General features: G+C 45.5%; 2 protein-coding genes across 2 annotated transcripts; one reads left to right on the top strand and one right to left on the bottom strand.

Moving 5' to 3' along the window:
• The first annotated feature begins 18 nt into the window (after nucleotides 1-18).
• On the top strand, nucleotides 19-6,056 carry LOC139416030 (methyltransferase like 3). Its single transcript, XM_071164267.1, has 11 exons — nucleotides 19-363; nucleotides 622-815; nucleotides 1,327-1,785; nucleotides 1,948-2,123; nucleotides 3,997-4,210; nucleotides 4,430-4,617; nucleotides 4,844-4,882; nucleotides 4,979-5,087; nucleotides 5,248-5,313; nucleotides 5,492-5,604; nucleotides 5,733-6,056. Exons 1-11 carry the CDS (start codon nucleotides 261-263, stop codon nucleotides 5,842-5,844), a joined length of 1,773 nt encoding a protein of 590 aa, XP_071020368.1. The 5' UTR covers nucleotides 19-260; the 3' UTR covers nucleotides 5,845-6,056.
• Nucleotides 6,057-6,685: 629 nt separating this feature from the next.
• LOC139416032 (uncharacterized protein C17orf114-like) lies at nucleotides 6,686-14,905 on the bottom strand. Its single transcript, XM_071164268.1, has 3 exons — nucleotides 14,653-14,905; nucleotides 8,620-8,722; nucleotides 6,686-7,619 (listed from the first exon to the last, which is right to left on the bottom strand). Exons 2-3 carry the CDS (start codon nucleotides 8,702-8,704, stop codon nucleotides 7,450-7,452), a joined length of 255 nt encoding a protein of 84 aa, XP_071020369.1. The 5' UTR covers nucleotides 8,705-8,722; nucleotides 14,653-14,905; the 3' UTR covers nucleotides 6,686-7,449.
• Between the last annotated feature and the right edge of the window lie 6,094 nt (nucleotides 14,906-20,999).

Consider the following 20,999-nt stretch of genomic DNA (forward strand, 5'->3'; position numbering starts at 1 on the left):
GTTGTCACGACCTAACATTATGTAAAACATTTATTTGAACGAGTTCTGAGAGGTGAACAATTCTACTTGCAATAGAAAAGTTAGCTGTTAGATTTTGGATGTGTCTGTCTTGGTGGTTTCCTCCAACAACAAGGGGGAACCAGTCATTCGTTGTTGTTGCTAGTCCGACACAGTGCGAGCGGTGTCCACATTATCCCGCTAAACTAAGTGATCTTGCATGCCCCGTTTTCGATTCACTTTCGCGGTAGCTCCTACTCTAAATGTCGGATACATGGAGCAACATCCAGGCACACAAGAAGCAGCTGGACTCGCTGCGAGAGAGACTGCAGAGGCGACGGAAAGACCCCACGCAACTCGCTGCAGGTGTGTTTTTATGCTAACGCGTTAGCTAGCTAGAGAGAGGCGGGATGGGGAAAATAAGATTAGACAATAGGGATTTCAACACACAGATGTATTTGATTCTATGCTGATGGTTAAAGTTGATTGTGCATTGTCTGTGGCCACTTAGCTATATGGTCCAGATACTAACGAATGACGTTAACTAGTAATTAACGTTCTTAATCTGCATAAACACTGTTACTGCTAATGGGATTTACAACTGGTGGGTTTCTTTTATCGCAGAGGTGGGAGGCAGCAGTACTGAAGGGGCTGCAGCGCGGAGTGAGAGTCCAGGACCAGCCCTCCAAAGTCCCCCACAGGAGGAGGCTGAACGTCCCCCGGACCCTGAACTAGAGAAGAGACTCCTGGGTTATCTTTCGGACCTGAGCCTCTCACTGCCCACTGACTCCTTGACCATTACTGATGAGCTCAGTACTGTGAGTGTGTATCCTGTGACCAAGATCTAATATTAGCTATTTAAATACCTTTGTCTGTGTATTTTCAAATACACAGCTCAAAACAACTACTTTTATTTGAATATTTTAATGTTTATTTGTAAAAATAATAATAATAATAAATAGTATTTGAAAGTATTTTCATCTAGGTAGTTAAAATCCTATTTTCAAAAACATGGGTTAAATGCATGTATTTGAGTATTTTCAAATAGGCTACATTCCAATATTCAACTACTTGTTTTTTCAAATAAAGGTTATCTAAATACTTGTTTTGAAAAGTAATTGAAATGCCTAAAACAGTATTTGAACCCAGGTCTGGATAGTATATGTGTGTGTGCTGACCACTATTGCAAATTTTATGAAGACTATGGATATTAATAATCACTTTGTCACTCATAAGCCACTGTTCCCATAACTGTATTACATTCCTTTTCCTATCCTTTCTCTTTCCTCACCTTCCTCTCTCATTGCACTTCTATTTTCTCCTCCACAGTCTGAAGTGCCTGTCACCCATGGCTGCATCCAGAGTCTGCTGCTCAAGTTCTCTGCCCAGGAGCTCATCGAAGTCCGGCAGCCATCCGTGGCCACCTCCCCCTCCTCTTCTTCCTCAACACTCGTCATCTCCGTGGACCACACAAAACTCTGGGCCATGATTGGGGGCGGGGCCTTAGGCCAGAGGAAGAGGAAAGCAGAGGACCAAGCCCACCATAAACGTCCGCCAGGTTCCTCCCCTGCTCTCCAGAGCCCGCCCTCCCCTCCGCCCACTTCCTCCATCTCCCTGGCACCTGCTTCCTCCTCCCAGCTGACCGGGCCCTCTGATTGGAAGGCTGGAGGAGGAAGGGGCGGGGCAGATAAACAGGGCAGGACCAGTAAGGGGCAGACATCTCACCTGGACATGGAGATAGAGAGCCTCCTGAACCAGCAGTCCACAAAGGAGCAGCAGAGCAAGAAGGTACATTCACACCTTGGTAGAGGGAGGGGAAAGAGATGGGGTACCCTTGGGGTTAGTTTGAACCATATCAATACAAACCTTATTATACTGCCCAATGTTCAATCCATTTTTCAACCACACAGTCAATGGTGAAATCAAATTGTGTGTGTGTGTGTGTGATAGATGAGCAGAGAAATCCTGGAGCTTCTGAACACCAGCACAGCTAAAGAGCAGTCCATCGTTGAGAAGTTCCGCTCACGCGGTCGTGCTCAGGTCCAGGAGTTCTGTGACCATGGGACCAAAGAGGAGTGTACGCGGTCTGGGTTCACACCCCAGCCCTGCACCAAGCTGCACTTCCGGTCAGTACTACTGCCACACACAACCATTTTTTACCCCCTTTTTCTTCCCAATTTCAATCTAGTCTCATCGCTGCAACTCTCCAACCGGGCTCGGGAGGTGAAGGTCGAATCATGAGTCTTCTGAAACATGACCAGCCAAACCGCACTTAACACCTGCCCGATTAACCCGGAAGCCAGACATACTAATGTGTCGGAGGAAACACTGTTCAACTGACCACCGAGTTCAGCCTGCTGGTGTCCGGGCCGCCTCAAGGAATCCCTAGTGCGCGATGAGATGTGTAAAGCCCATCCGGCCAAACCCTTCCCTAACACAGACTGTGTTAGCTGGGCCAATTGTGCGCCGCCCTATGGGACTCCCGATCACAGCCGGTTGTGACACAGCCCGGGAACAAACCCGGGTCTGTGGTGACTCCTCTAGCACTGTGATGCAGTGTCTCTCTCTCTGATTACTTTTTTGCATCATTTAATTTAACCCAGCCCCAAATCGTCTTTTTCCTGATTTTGTTGTTGTGCTGATCACATCCCTCATCAAATCAAAGTTTGTCACTTGTGGTGACAACAGGTGTAGGTAGACCTTACAGTGAAATGCTTACTTATAGGCCCTAACCAACAGTGTAATTTTTAAGTATAAAAAAAAAGGTATTAGGTGAACAATCTATAAGTAAAGAAATAAAAACAATTTCTTGCCATGCAGTAGTAGAGAGAACAGTCTATGGCTGGGGTCTTTGACAATTTTTAGGGCATTCCTCTGACACCGCCTGGTGTAGAAGTCCTGGATGGCAGGCAGCTTAGCCCCGGTGATGTACTGGGCCGTACTGAGCAGTTGCCGTACCAGGCAGTGATGCAACCATGCTCTCGATGTTGCAGCTGTAGAATCTTTTGAGGATCTGAGGACCCATGGCAAATCTTTTCAGTCTCATGATGGGGAATAGGCTTTGTCGTTCCCTCTTCACGACTGTCTTGGTGGTCGGTCCTCCTTTTCCTGTAGTCCACAATCATCTCCTTATTCTTGGTTAGGTTGAGGGATAGGTTGTTATTCTGGCACTACCCAGCCAGGTCTCTGACCTCCCTAAAGGCTGTCTAGTCGCCGTCGGCGAACAGGCCTACTACTGTTGTGTCATCTGCAAATTGAATGATGGTGTTGGAGTCGTGCCTGGCCATGCAGTCGTGGGTGAACAGGGAGTATAGGAGGGGACTGAGCACGCACCCCTGAGGATCAGCGTGGCAGATGTGTTGCTAATACCCTCATCACCTGAGGGCGTCCCGTCAGGAAGTCCAGCATCCAGATGCAGAGGGAGGTGTTTAGTCCCAGGATTCTTAGCTTAGTGATGAGCTTTGGGGGCACTATGGTGTTAAACGCTGAGTTGTAGTCAATTAATAGCATTCTCACGTAGATGTTCCTTTTGTGCAGGTGGGAAAGGGCAGTGTGGAGTGCAATAGAGATTACATCATCTGTGGATCTGTTTGGGCGGTATGCAAATTGGGGTGGGTCTAGGGTTTCTGGGATAATGGTGTTGATGTGAGCCATTACCAGCCTTTCAAAGCACTTCATAGTTACGGACGTGAGTGCTACGGGTCTGTAGTCATTTAGGCAGATTGCCTTTGTGTTCTTGGGCACAGGGACAATGGTGGTCTGCTTGAAACATGTTGGTATTACAGACTCAATCAGGAACATGTTGAAAATGTCAGTGAAGACACCTGCCAGTTGGTCAGCATATGCCCGGAGTACACGTCCTGGTAATCCGTCTGGCCCGCAGCCTTGTGATTGGCTGTATGTCTCCATCTAATCACTTACAGTCTATTTTAATTGGCTGAAGCATCTTATCTGGTCCTGCTGTATTGGCTGAGCCCTGTCGTCTCTCCCCTCTCTCAGACGCATCATCAACAAGCACACAGACGAGAGTCTTGGAGACTGCTCCTTCCTCAACACCTGTTTCCACATGGACACCTGTAAATACGTGCACTATGAGATCGACGCCCCTCCAGAGGCAGAGGGGGGCCTGATGGGGACCCAGACTGGGGGCATGGAGGTGGGACTACACCAGGGGGAGGAAGACAGCAACGTGGGGAAACTGTTCCCCTCTCAGGTGAGGAGGAATGGAGGGAGAGGGGCATGAAGGGAAAAGGAAGGAGGAGGAGGGAGACTAGGCTTTTATTTTGGTACATGTCTCTAATGGTGTAATTCCCCAAAGGGAGAAATTAGGTAAATGAATCTGTCTACATAGGTTATGTCAGTTACCTCCTGAAGTGGTCAGACTGACGCTGTGGTTCAATCCAGTCTGATCCAGTTTTGTCCCCCATCACAGTGGATCTGTTGTGACATCCGGGTCCTGGACGTGTCGATTCTGGGGAAGTTCTCTGTTGTGATGGCCGACCCTCCCTGGGACATCCACATGGAGCTGCCCTACGGGACTCTGACGGACGACGAGATGAGGAAGCTCCACATCCCCGTCCTCCAGGACGACGGCTTCCTCTTCCTCTGGGTGACTGGCAGGTACCTCCACCAATCAGATATGAGTGGAATAGTGTGTTTCTACTCGACCAATCAGCTGCCAGAAGAACAGTGCATGCTAATGGACATGCAGGGTCTGACAGAGGTTAATTATATGATAACAAGCCATAAACTCTTGATTTTTGTTTACGTTGATTGTTGCTTTGATTGACATCTTTCACTTTTTTCAATAGGCTGTTCAGTCTTCATGCCTATCTATTTCTTTTAGGGCTATGGAGTTGGGTAGAGAATGTCTGAGTCTTTGGGGGTAAGTTTTTATTCATCAACCTTTGGGACCAATAAGTAAGTCAGTCAACTGTCGTAATCTGACCGTTGGTCTTACTCATGCTTTTTTTCCTCGTAGCTATGAGCGTGTTGATGAGATCATTTGGGTGAAGACCAACCAGTTACAGAGAATCATCCGTACCGGGAGGACTGGTCACTGGCTCAATCATGGGAAGGAGCACTGCTTGGTGAGTGTGATGTAATGTGTTGTGATATGTTGTGTGCCATCATACCTCTTATCTGACTCTGTGGGCTCTGGGCAGTGTAGTGCGGTCAGTTGTGTATATTTACTGTTATTGTGGTATAGTTGTGTGTGTACAGTTGTATTGATGTGTATGTGCTTCTCAGGTGGGCGTGAAGGGACAGCCCCAGGGATTCAACAGAGGGCTGGACTGTGATGTCATCGTGGCAGAGGTCAGGGGTCAAACACAATTCATCTATTTGATGTTCCAATCCTATGAGAGCCTAGAATGTTTTAACTCAACCCTGTCTGTTCTCTCTCCCTCTCCTGTCCTCTCTCATTCTTGTCTTTTGTCTCTACCTCTTTCTCTCCCCACCCCCCCTCTCTCTCTCTCTCTCTCTCTCTCTCCAGGTGCGTTCCACCAGCCACAAGCCAGATGAGATTTATGGAATGATTGAGAGACTCTCACCTGGTACCAGGAAGATTGAACTCTTTGGCAGACCTCACAATGTCCAACCCAACTGGTACGTGTATGTGTGTATGGTGTGTATTCATTGAATTTGTAAATGAGGTATGTGAGTATTCTTTCTTTTTCTAAGCCTTCTTTTTTTATCTTTCTCTCTCTCGCTCTCTCTCGCTCTCTCGCTCTCAGGGTAACTCTTGGTAATCAGTTAGATGGCATTCACCTCTTGGACCCTGATGTCGTGGCTCGCTTCAAGAAACGTTACCCAGACGGAGTCATCTCCAAACCCAAGAACATGTAGAGAGTGGTCCTAAACGCCTTCCATGGGGTCATCGTTGTCAATTACTTGTCCTGTTATAAACATGTTATGTCATGTTATGTCACGTTATGAACTTAGACGCCGAGGGAAAAACACTGATCAATGATCAGTAAGTGTCTGATGGACTGCCTTCTGTTTTTTATGTATTTTTTTGTACCAATTACAACATTTTGTAATAAATACGGTTGAAGGACTATTTATGAATCTCTATGATGCGGATCAGACATACTGCACAATGAATCCACCAAAAACATTTCAGTATATCCTTTTTTTGTATTACTTTGTTAGTACATTTTGTCCATTTCCATGACAACAGCACTACAGTATACAAAGTGAGGACTGGCTAGTTTGGGAATCTTGATTGATTTACATTTACTTTGATTAAAAGAAAAACATTGACATTGGAAATGTATCAATATTTTCTTCACAGTAATTAGGAATCACATTTTTCTCATCATTCCAAACGTACCACCGTAGCCCCAGATGTATGCTACTACGTTCTCGTACAATAATTTTCACAATTTGTACAAAAATATATGATGAGTATTTATTATCCTTAAACTAGTAGCTGAAGCAGGGAAAATATTCCAATGTTTAGAGAGGGTGGGTTGTAGAACCCAACTAAAGCACCAAAACACTGTTGAAATGTCTTCCAGAACAATCTGTTGACTTTCTCCTCCATTCACTGATGCTCCCCATAAGATGCCATCAGAAGTAAAGAGCTGAACGTAAGCTGGAGGAGCTGCCGGTTAACATGTCTAGATATGAATAAAGTGTAGATGCATTCCAAGCAGCCAGTGGAAAAGGGAACTAGAAGAAGACAGCCAGCACCAAACTTAATGTAATTGAGGAACTGTTCAAAAAGTAAGTAAAAAGGCACAAACTCATTAGTATCTTCATCAGCCAAACCAATCAATTTTCTCAGCAAGTTAGGATTGTGTCAGGATAAGAACAAAAAAGCCTGTATTTAAAGTTGGGAGTGCCAAATTGTCTTGTATTCAACAGCTAGTATTTTAAAGACTTGAATTTGCAGTTGTGGTCTTTTACCTGCCCCCCCCCCCCCCCCCCCCCCCCCCCCCCAAAAAAAAAAAGAAAAGGATAATGATGCACTTGGTTGGTAATGATGTAGTAAACATTTTTCCATCTCTACTAGCCACACCAGCAGTGCATTCTGCATTTCTCTAGTGAAGAACTCAATCTACTGTGATATATCCATCCTTTACAGTCACTTCTGAAGGGGGAGTTGAGAACGAACGTCGAGTACATAGGTACCACTGAGTAGATCAAGTCTCAGTCCTTTACATTCTATGTTCTGTTGAGCTATAATAATGGATATCATAGTGGAGGGGCGAGAGTTCATTTTTGGGCAATGGTGATGATTACAGGAGGGATGCCTCAGTAGAAACTAAAGTGTCATTCCCAGCACTGTAAGCCAGGGTCGTATTCATTAGGGTATACCGTAGCAAAAATGTTTCACAACGGAAGCGCTTCTTATCGGACAAGCCCAGGTATTCCCTCCCTATTTCAGTCCTTTTTCTTCCGTTTGATGCCTATTGAAGACTACTCGGCACGTCGGGGCTGATCTATTCAGCAGGTGGCATCCACTGCGTTGAAGTTGCTGTCCATCTGGTGTCTGAAGGAGAGGCGAGCCTTGGTGGAGAAGTAGATCTGGGAGCCACTCAGACTGCTGCTGCTCTCGCCCTCGCTACCACACGACACTGTGGACGACAGGCGGGGCTTCATCTCCTCACTGGGGACTGGAGCGATGAAGGGAGGAAGGACGGAGGAATGGAGGCAGAGAGGAGTTATTGAACCAGTAGCACTCAACGTTTTAGCATCTTCATGATGTTGTTGTTGTTGCCATGTCTCTGCGTGTCTACATAGTGAGGGATGATTTGATCATGCTATTTAACATACATAATGGTATGCGTCATCCCTCGTGTCTTTTCGTAACTTAAACGTGACATGATATCAACTTCGTTGACATTCGAATTATGTAAATCTAATAAAGGTGTAGCTGGAAGGAACGAATAACGAAGGACTAAATGATTGACGGACAGTTATAATACTGGGAAGTGGACAGGAAAAGAAGAACAGAGTGACATAAAACTCATTATTGACTTACATAAGCAGAGCCTGGAGCAAGACCTTCACTGTAGCTAACTCTGACATACCTGGTTATATCATAGCACTTGTTTCAACATGTCTTCCAAATATGTGTGTTGTTGATAATCATAGATTATGTGTGCAGCATATTATTACTGCACAGACAGCCCTGGGGAGTTCTGACATAATGATACTGTGTGTAATGAACTATGTAATGGCTGGGGAGTTCTGACATAATGATACTGTGTGTAATTAACTATGTAATGGCTGGGGAGTTCTGACATAATGATACTGTGTGTAATTAACTATGTAATGGCTGGGGAGTTCTGACATAATGATACTGTGTGTAATTAACTATGTAATGGCTGGGGAGTTCTGACATAATGATACTTACTGTATGTAATTAACTATGTAAGGGCTGGGGAGTTCTGACATATTGAGAATGCTAATGTATATAATACTGAAAGTACTATATGTGGAAGGTTGTAGTTCTCTCACCTGTAGGTAGGGGGCACTGTCTGCCTTTTCAATATGTAACAACGGCTGACAGTGATTATGATATAACATGTAACTAACTACCTAATGTCATGTACAACTCTAATATGTAATGCGCTACTATGTAATGTAATTGGCAGCCTGTAGTTCTCTCACCTGCAGGTGGGGGGCACTGTTTAGCCTTGCATCGCTCTTTACAGCGTCTGTACCAGGGGAAGCACTGGAGCACCTTCACACCCATGTCTGGAGCTGAGGACCACTGAGGAGAGAGAGAGAGAGAGAAATATATGAATGGAGGAGTGAGGGGAGAAACAATTGAAAACAGTCTTCTCCTGTAGATTTTTGTGTGTTTATCTGTTTCTGTTTTCTTGACGTGTAGTTCTATAGCTTTTACACATTATTTGTCTCAAATGCCAAGCCCTGGACGTTTGTGTGGATTGGAATGACTTCTGCATATCATATCAAACCACAACATATTAAACCACAACCGCAAATTCATAGCTAATTGATTAAAACCTCATCACAAGAGCCAAATCAGCTAGTCGATTGTTAAGGCCGTCACGAGAGACTACCAACTGTTTAACCTGGCCTTGATAACAGTTAACACAACAACTACCCAACAAAACAAACCCACATTAACTCCCACAAAGCGTATGTGGCCACCGACTCTGAATGAACCTCTATCAACCAGATGTTACTGAGATGATGAGTCTGATGGGTCTTTACCTCATCATCACTCACAGGGTCGAACCATAATGGAATCAGTCCCGTCCAGTCCACTACGCCCAGTGGAATTAATAATGGATTTGGTCCAGTCTATGAGGGGACAAAGTGTTCAATGACATGACACGATGATGACTGATGAGGCTTAGCTAATCTCTGTTGTGTCGCTTGTCAGTAGACGCAGGCGAGCATTCACACACATAATCCAATCAATGGGCTATGGGAGACGGATAGAGCAGCTGATTAAAAGCCTTGGCTTGAGTTACACAGAGGTCACATGACACATACAACTCAGACAGGATAAGACATGCCTGGCCCATCATACCATATAGCATCGTAGGTGCTTAGAGAGATATAATGCTCATGTCATGTCAAGTCTGTTACCCAAGTCATGTATAATTGGCATTAAGATGCATACTATGTGAAAGTCAGAGAACTTTAACTCCATGGATCTCATCCTCTCGTCATTTAGCCATGCAGTTATAGTGACGCTGAAAGGAGTTCATGCAATAAATGATATTTACATAGTAAATGCAAACATTAATTGATGTGTGCAGGCCCACTGAATACAGTAGATTGACTATGCCTTGGATGTGTTGAGTCTATGCTCCTGGCAGTCTGTCTGTCAATAACTCTGAATGTATTTAGATGTAATGTATATTTAGGGTTAGCATGTATAGACAGACTATCTTGGCTTGGCGCACACTACCCACCCTACTATACCTCTCATTGAAGTCAAACACACACGCACACACACACACACACACACCCTACTTTGATCTGCTCTGGCCTACAGCTCTGCTCTTTGATCTCTCTCTCTGTGTCTGTGTGTGTGTGTGTGTGTGTGTGTGTGTGTGTGTGTCTGATTAGATTAATGTTTGTTGGGTCAATGGTTCACCTATTAAATTCTAACCTCAGGTCTTGTCAGTACTCTACCTGTGTGGCCCTTGGAGATAAGATAAACGGGGGGTCCCTCTGTCCACAGCAATGAACAAATATGCAATTGATTACAATGTTAAAGCAATAGAAGAGAGTGGTGGTACTCAACTGAGACTGAAGAGCTGTCTGGTAAAAACCTTTCAGCAGAGTGTCATGTGTATAGCTGTCTATTCATTCAGTATATCTCAAAATAAATACCCTGTTTGACTGACACCTTTATCCTGCTATTTACCCTGTGTTCCATTGACCTACTGTTAGGAGCCCCTCGAATAGAACAGAGAAATGTAATGACTCTCTGTGGAAACAATCAAATGACTTTCTATTATAAAACCTCTCACAAGGTCTTCCATCATCACAGAGCTCCATTTAGCTCTGATCTGTGGTAACATCAAGAGAGGGTGGCGGGGCTGCTGACAGCAAACCCTTGCCCACACAGAAGCCTGTCACCGTACTGTGCAGACGTGCAATCTGTAGCTAAAACCCTCTGACCTGGTTATCACTTATTGTTGGTTAGGGAGTGTGTGTGTGTGTGTGTGTGTGTGTGTGTGTGTGTTTGTGTGTGTGTGTGTGTGTGTGTGTGTGTGTGTGTGTGTGTGTGTGTGTGTGTGTGTGTTTTCCTGGCTGTTACAGCTTTCTCTGCACTCACAGGAATGAGGTCATTTCATAAAGATGTGATACCTCTCTCACACACTCTGTTAGCCCCTTTGACACGTAGGGGTCAGGCCAAAGGAGGACTCATTTCAGTGTGACACCCATTCCACTCTGTTAATCAGTCACAATGTGTGAAAATAGCTTTCTTAAAACAACTCTCTCTATTCTCTTTCTCTCACCCTCTACCTTTCCCCAACTCCCCCTCTCTCTCTCTCATCTATCTCTCTCTCTCAGGTGTGGCTCTGCAATCCTATCTCATAGACAGACACAGTGAATCCATTATACTAAGTCACACGTTGCTTGGCCAAGCACTAACTTTAGGAAGTTGGACGATGCCCACCTAAATCTCAGCTCTTCATATCGACAGTCACTGATCAATTTAGTCACTTAGGAATTCCTATGGGTGTTTAGGGCACCATTGTAATTGGTGAGGCTCTGACTACAGAACATAACCTTGCTTGTTATTGTATGGGTAGTAGTGTACATTAGAGAGTGGGGGAAAGAGAGCAGGCTGGGCAGGAAAGATAACAATCCTGCAGTGTAGCCAAAGTCACACAGCGATAATACATTCTTTGTGTATTAATAAACCACTCAAACACACTTTTTTCCTCTCTCTGGGTCACAAATGCATGCACACACGCACACACACACACGCACGCACACACACACACACACACACACACACACACACACACACACACACACACACACACACACACACACACACACACACACACACACACACACACACACACACACACACACACACACACACAGAGACTAGATGGCCTGGTCAGTGGTGAGGAATTTGGGGCCCTGGTCATTACTGTCTGTAGTACAGCAAGTCTCTGGCAGAGAACAGCAATCACAGAGCCTAGAACAGAAAACAACCAGCCCAGTCCAGTGGGGGAGGGAGAGAGGGAGATGGGGAGAGAGAAAGGTAGAAATGGAGAAAGAGAGAGGGGGAGAGAGAGATAGGGGAGTGAGAGAGGATGAGAGAGAGCAGGGGAGAAAGGAGAACAGTGGCCACCTAAACCACAGAGAGAGGGGGAAGCTGGAGCTAGCTTTTGGTCCTTTTTCCTGTGTATGTTCCCTCTAAGTGCAGGATCCTGCCAGGCCAGGGCAAGGAAGAGTACTGTGTTGACGTGAGGGACGTGCAGCCCTGAACCATGGTTTTACTCACACACTGCCTGGTCAGTGACTTGTTCAGGCTGCTACTGAGTGATTTCTCAATGTTAATCAAATACACATAGGTTTGTCTTATCGGGCACTGATTCTTCATAGTGTGTGTGTGTGTGTGTGTGTGTGTGTGTGTGTGTGTGTGTGTGTGTGTGTGTGTGTGTGTGTGTGTGTGTGTGTGTGTGTGTTCAATGTGATTATCCACAGTTTACTCTCAACACATCCACAGTTAATGATGTATATTGTACATATGACAGATTACATACATACAACTGAACTGTATACAACAAAACCATTTTTAAAACAGGTTATTCATGTGTGTTCCTGCCTGGAATGTTTTGTTTGATGGTTAGCAGCATGCAACAGAACCAGGAAAGTCCAGGAGTATGTGAGCAAACTCTACAGAAATCTGATTATCTGTTTTCCAACCTTTCCTACCTCCATTCCAAGTATTCAGCCCCATGGGAGACTAAGGCCCATCCAAAATGGCACCATATTCCCTACACAGTGCACTACTTTTGACCAGGGCCCATGTGGCTCTGGTCAAAAGTAGTGCACTACGTAGGGAAGAGGGTGCTATTTGGGACGTATTCTTAGAATGTGTGGCAGTGAGCCTGGGTCTGTAATGCCCCTGAAAGAAGCAGGCCCCAGCCCAAGTACCTTCCTGCCATGGACTATGACGCACATATAGGCCTATTGGTGCCCAGTCTGTCCACTCACATTAGAACCCTTGTCCATCTCCAAAACAGCAATGGAAATTAGAAAGAAATAATAACAACTCTTCAAATCTAATTACATTTCTCAATCTCACTCAAAATACAACTCGTCTTGTAGTTGTATCAGATCTTTTTTTTTATAAAATGTCCCTCTGGCCATTTCACAATGTTGAATAACAGGAGGCCAATGGCAATTTACCCTTGAAGAGGGGCCCCGTTATTTGCATGCCATAGAGAGGGGGCCTCCATGCGCGTGCATGTGACAGGGTTGAATAAAGTGACAGAACAACAGAACCAGACGGGCTAATCCAAGCTTTCAATTAAACAGTGCATCACCTCTCTCTCCCCACCAATTTCCCCCCCATCTCTCTCTCCCCCCACCTCTCTCTCTCCCCCCACCTCTCTCTCTTCCCCCACCTCTCTCTCCCCACCAATTTCCCCCCATCTCTCTCTCTCCCCCACCTCTCTCTCTCCCCACCACCTCTCTCTCCCCACCAATTTCCTCCCCCATCTCTTTCTCTTCCCCCACCTCTCTCTCTTCCCCCACTTCTCTCTCTCCCACCACCTCTCTCTCTCCCACCCCTTCTCTCTCCCCACCACCTATCTCTCTCCCCCCACCTCTCAGTTTCTCCACCACCTCTCTCTCCCCCACCACCCATCTCTCTCCCCCCACCTCTCTCTTTGTCCCACTACCCCCCCCCCCCCACCTTCTCTCCCCCCACCTCGCTCTCTCATGATGGAAAACTAGATGCCCAACTGGATTGCTGAGCACTGAGCAGTAACCATGTGCATGTGATTATGTGTTATTTAAATACTTATTTTCAGTCAGCTGCTTCTGTTGGAAGTATTTGAAAGTATTTAAAAATGATTTCCTATAAATAGCCTATTTGAAAGTATTTTCAAATAATTATTTCAAATGCTATTTGAATCTGTGTATTTTAATCAAATGTATTTTAATCTGTGTATTTGAGTATTTTCAAATACATGCCAATACTTTCCAATTGTATTTCCAAATAGATTCCAATATTTAACTACTTGTCTTTTTAAATAAAACATATCTGAATAGTTACTTCAAAATGTATGTGGAATTAATGAGATGCTTGCTGTTTGGGGTTTTAGGCTGGGTTTCTGTACAGCACTTTGTGACATCAGCTGATGTAAGAAGGGCTTTATAAATACATTTGATTGGTTGATTGAGATACTTCAAACATGATTTGAACCCAGGTCTGGCAGTACCAGAATGTGTTTGTCTGAAAGCCTAGAGGAGAGCGTGTGGATGTAAATAATGAACGTAGGTGTGTTTACTTCACCGTGAAAGAAACAGTGCTGACAGTAGACTACTGACAGGAAGTCTATTCATTCATAAATCATTCTCTATCTCAATAACGTGTCGCACATAAAATACATTGTTCGGAGTCATCTGGGAGTTGAGTAGAAAGGGTCCGTTTTAACTAAGATTGCATTTTCTGATATCCATGCAGACTCCGTGTATTCATGAATCATCTCAGAGAAGGAGTTCTTATCTTCGGTCAGTATTTTTAGATTATCCTCCTCTGAGAGCTTTATGAATACAAAAACACTGAACAACTATGTGCACTGGTAAGTCTATGCCGAAGCTTGAGTAAGGGTTATGCTTGCCGCAATTAGACAGACTATATTCAGACAAACGCACAGACTTGTTATTGCGGCTCTCATGGGACGCTTCCACCCAGACACACCGACTACAGCCCCACAGCCCGCAGCTCAGCTACCTCTCTCTCAGATGCAAATTCGTTTTCAACAACATTTGTTTTTTGGTCTTTAACTATGCGTTGTATATTCTGCTGTAAATTCATTGAACGTCTCCTCAACAGTGCACTAAAGTGAAATAAATAACAATGTAATAACACTGTTCTTGTTGATTTACATTGTTGCTTATGATAAAAGTAGGAACGTCTGGAAAAATGCACTTTTTAACGTAAAGAGAAGCACAATAACCTACCTGATGTAGCTGCAACTTTGCAGATCTTGAAGAACAATGCGCAATTTTCAAGTAGGCTACCTGTACAATCGTATCGGACTACTGGTTCCAATTCAATGGTGAATTCACCATTTGCAACTTTGCTTGGTGGACTATCTGATGTCAGTTCAAAGGCCAGCTGTCGCGAACTGCACAAGACTCTGTGCGGAGCGAGCGTTCTGTTCCAAATGCGCGGTTGGTCCGTGCACTGGATGGCAACATAGAAAGGTTTGTGGAGCGCATGGAGCGCCTGAACTTTAAATAGATAATCCCTGGAGCACGTCCACGAGACACGCCTCCCTCACTCCCTTGCTCCCCAATCTCCCTCTCCCTCCGTTCCTCTGTCTTCCACAGCCTATAGAGAGGCCAGAAAGTAAACAGAAGGTAAACAAACACATCTCTCCTTTCACACCTCTCCTTGCATAGGTCTTTGATTAGGCCTGCCTATATATTGACATGGTATGGAGTATGACCATGAAATTATATGTAGTGAAACAAAAAATGATTGATGGTTTTCAAATGGCACTTATGAAGTCCCACTCACATAGACTAATCAGAGCAGTGGTAGGGGAGTAGGGGATAATTGGGGATTACGAAGTGGATATCTGTCATTCTGCCTCTGAACAAGGCAGTTAACCCACTGTTCCTAGGCCGTCATTGAAAATAAGAATGTGTTCTTAACTGACTTGCCTAGTTAAATAAAGGTACATTTTTGTTTTATATATATCTTTGAAGCAATAACAAATAAGGATGAGAAGATAATCATGAGTGCATTGAGTGAATTGGTGATCTGCATGTGAATGAATGACTGGAGAGATACATAAAATAAAGTGGGAATGAAAGAGAAGAGTGGAATGAGGGAGCAAAAGAGAGATAACCAACTCCAAGTCCCCCCCCCCTCCCTCTCTCTATCTCCCTCTCTCTCAGCCAGGTCGGTACCTTTGGATCCGCGGCGTCCTGACGTGACGCGACAGTGTTTATTTGGAAACAAACTTGGACATCAAGTCAAAACAAAGCCTAACTGAACGAATTGTATAAACACTCTCCATTTTCTGGAACGCATGAGTGAGTGGAGGAGAGGGGGAACGAAGGAGAAGAGGAGGAGTGGTGGAGAGGAGGAACGAAGGAGAAGAGGAGGAGTGGTGGAGAGGAGGAACGAAGGAGAGGAGGAGGAGTGGTGGAGAGGAGGAACGAAGGAGAAGAGGAGGAGTGGTGGAGAGGAGGAACGAAGGAGAAGAGGAGGAGTGGTGGAGAGGAGGAACGAAGGAGAAGAGGAGGAGTGGTGGAGAGGAGGAACGAAGGAGAAGAGGAGGAGTGGTGGAGAGGAGGAACGAAGGAGAAGAGGAGGAGTGGTGGAGAGGAGGAACGAATGAGAAGAGGAGGAGTGGTGGAGAGGAGGAGAGGAGGAACGAAGGAGAAGAGGAGGAGTGGTGGAGAGGAGGAGAGGAGGAACGAAGGAGAAGAGGAGGGGTGGTGGAGAGGAGGAACGAAGGAGAAGAGGAGGAGTGGTGGAGAGGAGGAACGAAGGAGAAGAGGAGGGGTGGTGGAGAGGAGGAACGAAGGAGAAGAGGAGGGGTGGTGGAGAGGAGGAACGAAGGAGAAGAGGAGGAGTGGTGGAGAGGAGGAGAGGAGGAACGAAGGAGAAGAGGAGGGGTGGTGGAGAGAAGGAACGAAGGAGAGGAGGAGGAGTGGTGGAGAGGAGGAACGAATGAGAAGAGGAGGAGTGGTGGAGAGGAGGAGAGGAGGAACGAAGGAGAAGAGGAGGAGTGGTGGAGAGGAGGAACGAAGGAGAAGAGGAGGAGTGGTGGAGAGGAGGAGAGGAGGAACGAAGGAGAAGAGGAGGGGTGGTGGAGAGGAGGAACGAAGGAGAAGAGGAGGGGTGGTGGAGAGGAGGAATGAAGGAGAAGGGGAGGGGTGGTGGAGAGGAGGAATGAAGGAGAAGAGGAGGAGTGGTGGAGAGGAGGAGAGGAGGAACGAAGGAGAAGAGGAGGGGTGGTGGAGAGGAGGAACGAAGGAGAAGAGGAGGAGTGGTGGAGAGGAGGAGAGGAGGAACGAAGGAGAAGAGGAGGGGTGGTGGAGAGGAGGAGAGGAGGAATGAAGGAGAAGAGGAGGAGTGGTGGAGAGGAGGAGAGGAGGAACGAAGGAGAAGAGGAGGAGTGGTGGAGAGAAGAGGAGGAGTGGTGGAGAGGAGGAGAGAACGAACGAAGGAGAAGAGGAGGAGTGGTGGAGAGGAGGAGAGGAGGGACGAAGGAGAAGAGGAGGGGTGGTGGAGAGGAGGAACGAAGGAGAAGAGGAGGAGTGGTGGAGAGGAGGAATGAAGGAGAAGAGGAGGAGTGGTGGAGAGGAGGAACGAAGGAGAAGAGGAGGGGTGGTGGAGAGGAGGAACGAAGGAGAAGAGGAGGGGTGGTGGAGAGGAGGAACGAAGGAGAAGAAGAGGAGTGGTGGAGAGGAGGAGAGGAGGAGAGGAGGAATGCAGAAGTGGAGGCTGTGTATTTTCACAGTGACCCTCACACAGCTATCTAACAGGGTCTTAAAAGGCTGCTAAAGTTTAAAACACACATGTGATGATGCAACGTTGACAATCTTCCAAGTTTTGTCACACTCAACCAAACACACCTTTAAAGGAATGGCGCCACATCACCTCTAGTGTATTGATGCATTGAGATGGTCTTTGTTCAGCTATGTGTGACCTGTTGATATTTCTATGTTATTGCTTGTTTATTAGCTTTGCATGCAAACTTTTAACAGGCTTATAGTTTATCCAGCCAGGGCTTCTGTCTCACTGTGTGAGGACATGGCCAAAGGACTTACCCCGTCTGGTGGAAAGTTACTGGGACAAACTACAGAGGGAGGGAGAGTGATTAGAATTCAGAGCGACCAGCAGTAGCCCGGGCAACATGCAGAGTGACACTATAGTTCTATGACTATTTTATATGGCAACAGATAGGGAGGAAGACAGGGTTACATTGAGATCAGCAATACACTGTCTATTGAGGTAATATATATATATATACCTGTTTCACATTTTACAGTGGCTTTACCGTATATGGCACACCCTTAGCATCATTCATCTCTCTCTCTCTCTCTCTCTCTCTCTCTCTCTCTCTCTCTCTCTCTCTCTCTCTCTCTCTCTCTCTTTCTCTCTCTCTCTGCCTCCCGTCTCTCTTTGTCTCTCTTTGTCTCTCTCTCGCTTTCCCTCCCTCCCTCCCTCCCTCCCTCCCTCCCTCCCTCCCTCCCTCCCTCCCTCCCTCCCTCCCTCCCTCCCTCCCTCCCTCCCTCCCTCTTTATCTCTGTATGTGTGATGCAGTCGGCCGTCAATGAAGGGGACCGTCGTCTCCAGGTAGTGCCAGCTCCAAGTCAATCATTAGCTCACCTAAGTAAGTCAGACTCTGTTTGCTGATCATAGAATGAGGTAAAAATGCTCTTATTCTAAATTAAATGGACTCTTTATGGTGTTTGGCTGCATCCCAAACGGTACCCTAGTCCCTACACAGTGCACTACTTTTTTTTACCAGAGCCCTATGGCATCAATGTAGGGAATACAGTAGGGTGTCATTTGAGACACAGACCATAACATATAAGCAAACATGGGAGTGGCAGTTGGCAGTCAAGCAGTAGCTGAAGACTCCCTTCAACTCCAAACACCCCCAAGCAATGTTTGCCTGGTATTACATTGTTCTGTGCAGGAATAAAGCCACTCCTCTTTCATTTGTAAAATGTAAACTGAGTCCTTAGCCCTGCAGGTTCCTCTCCTTGTAAGGAGAAGAGTAGTTTTGTTTAAATTGGTAGTTTCATTGATCTGAAGTAATCACAGAGGAAGTGTCCGAAATGACACCATATTCCCTATATAGTGCACTACTTTTGAACAGAGTCTGGTCAACACTAGTGCACTAGCTATGACATAGAATAGGTTCTGTATCGGGCAAACTGCAGTCATTATAGTTAGTGTATGACATCCAAGATATCAACAATTGAGATAAGAGGACTCCACTCAAACCACACCGCGATTGGCTCAGAGTCTCATTGTGACAACAGATACGCTCAGCTGGGTGACCAATCAGATATCGGATGCCAGATGGAGAAAAGAAAAACGGATATAAAAATACTTACATCATCCACTGTGAATCTTCGACCCCTCAGCTATTTATTTCACGTCTGCCAGCACTGGCATCATAATTCCACTATGCTCAGTCAGGATAAGAATAGCACTGTTGTAACATAAATATGTGGCACAGAAAGCAACAAGGGAGGGTAACATGTTACAAGCCAATGACTAAGGCAGTGCTACTTGACACAGGATTCATTTCCATAGAGAGGTTATGAACCGAAGCTATGGACAGTTTTATAATGGTTTACAGTGACTTTATGAGGTGAGACTCTGTGTGTGTGTGTGTGTGTGTGTGTGTGTGTGTGTGTGTGTGTGGTGTGTGCGTGCGTGCATGCGTGCGTGCGTGTGTGTGTGTGTGTTATTGTCTCAAATGGCACCCTATTCCCTTCATTCTGTAGTGCACTACCTTTGACCAGGACTCTGTTTTAAAGTAGTGCACTATATGAGGAATAGAGAGATGTCCCAACTAAGCATCTTCAACCTGCTGTATTACAATACATCTGCTGTTTATACCCAACACCACTGCATGACTGACAAGGGCCTTTTCATGTATCTACACAGTGTACCAAATACAGTAAACTAAATGGGGGGACTAATACTATTCAATGATCAACAAATTATCAACATTTTAATCAAAGTCAGTAATTCAAATACTCAACCAGTCAGATCAAATCTGGCCCTGTGTGTCTAACAAGTGTTTACTCTTCTCACTTGCTTCTCCCCATCCCCCCTCTCCTCCTCCTCCTCCTCCTCCTACTCCTCCTCCTACAGACCTCAAGATGTTCCCAACTTCCCACACATCCAGGCTCTTGTGGGTTTTGGCAGGGGCTGGGAAAAGGGGGCCTGGGGGACAAGCCGGTTGACGTCGCCCTCAGCTGGTTCTTGTGTCCAGCAGCTTGAGGACATGATGTCCCCTTCCCTCCCCTCCCGTTCCCTCGTTCTTCCCATTTAGGAGTCCCCAACTCTCTCTCCCCTCTTCTTGTACCCTCACCTTCCTTTGTGGCATGGGAACAAAGAGAGCAGAAAACAAGACCTAGACAACCATTCCATATAGGATCCTACCAGCCACCACAAATACATGTTGATGATAAAACCAACCAGCAAACCAAATAACAATTTACTAAAACTATATACATATTCCTTGAAATGTTTCCCAGAACTATGATTTCAAAGATCAGTATCATACATTCTGTTTCTCTCTTGTCTCTTTTTGCTTATTATTTACAAATTCCTCTGTACTCAGAGCTCCATTTAGATGAAGCTGCTGTTAGGGGGCGAAACTAACGTGATGTCTGTTGTATAAACTCTGTTTATGGTGCATCAACATACACTAACAAACATGTCTAGAATATGGAGGCTTGGCTGATGTCGACATAGTAACGGTAATGTGAAAACAGGTACCCGTCCTTGAGAAGCAAGCAGAATGTCTTGTTGGTAATCTAGGCTCTTCTCTGTTTCGAAACAGCTTGATGTTAGGATCTGTTATGGATGAATTTGATCATCTACCCAGATACATAAGTAGTGGAACATTTTCATATTAGAGAGAGTAGATGTGTACTGTACAATGGTCATACTGTGAATGTTGACTTTGGCCAAAGTGTCATATTTGAATCATCTAGAATACATACTCTCTGCACGATACGATATACTTTATTGTCCATTAAATGGAAATTCAATTTGTGAAGTCGGCATACAAATACACAAAACAATACACTATAATACCTGTTAGCACTGTCCTGCCCTGCTCTTTCCTGTCCTGTTCTGTCCTGTCCTGTCCTGTCCGGTGCTGTTGTGTCCCGTCCCGCTCCATCGTGTCTATGTTCTCCTCCTTCTGTTTGTCTACTCTGTGGGTTGGCACCCTATGGTTGGCCCGGGTCAGGACTGGTTTGTGTAATCATATGGATGTAATTACAGAGGTGGTCAATGCTTCGTCAGAGTTAGTGTGTCTGGGTACAGCAGCCCACAGCAGCCGTGGTCTGGGCACCAGGTCTGTTGTTTCAAACCAGCTCTTTGGTTGCTGATCTGCTGACTCCTGGCATGATAGTATCCCTGGGGAAGGAAAGAAGACAAGGAAAAAGGAAACGAGAGAAAGGAAGACAGTTGAAAGAATAGCAGAATAACATTGTCATTTGCTGTTATTCTGAACAAGAATAGCCTATACACAGGGCATTTGGAAAGTATTCAGACCCCTTAGACTTTTTCCACATTTTGTTATGTTACA

The sequence above is a fragment of the Oncorhynchus clarkii genome, chromosome 9 (assembly GCF_045791955.1).
Source record: "Oncorhynchus clarkii lewisi isolate Uvic-CL-2024 chromosome 9, UVic_Ocla_1.0, whole genome shotgun sequence".
In the NCBI taxonomy this organism is placed as follows: Eukaryota; Metazoa; Chordata; class Actinopteri; order Salmoniformes; family Salmonidae; genus Oncorhynchus; species Oncorhynchus clarkii.

Excerpts from the sequence above, each read along its gene's own strand:
- LOC139416030 (XM_071164267.1), top strand. The coding sequence starts at position 261 with ATGTCGGATACATGGAGCAACATCCAGGCACACAAGAAGCAGCTGGAC. Across the intron at positions 816-1,326 it reads TTACTGATGAGCTCAGTACT|TCTGAAGTGCCTGTCACCCA; the intron begins GTGAGTGTGTAT and ends TCTCCTCCACAG. Across the intron at positions 4,618-4,843 it reads TTCCTCTGGGTGACTGGCAG|GGCTATGGAGTTGGGTAGAG; the intron begins GTACCTCCACCA and ends TATTTCTTTTAG.
- LOC139416032 (XM_071164268.1), bottom strand. The coding sequence starts at position 8,704 with ATGGGTGTGAAGGTGCTCCAGTGCTTCCCCTGGTACAGACGCTGTAAA. Across the intron at positions 7,620-8,619 it reads ACAGTGCCCCCCACCTGCAG|TCCCCAGTGAGGAGATGAAG; the intron begins GTGAGAGAACTA and ends TCATCGCTCCAG.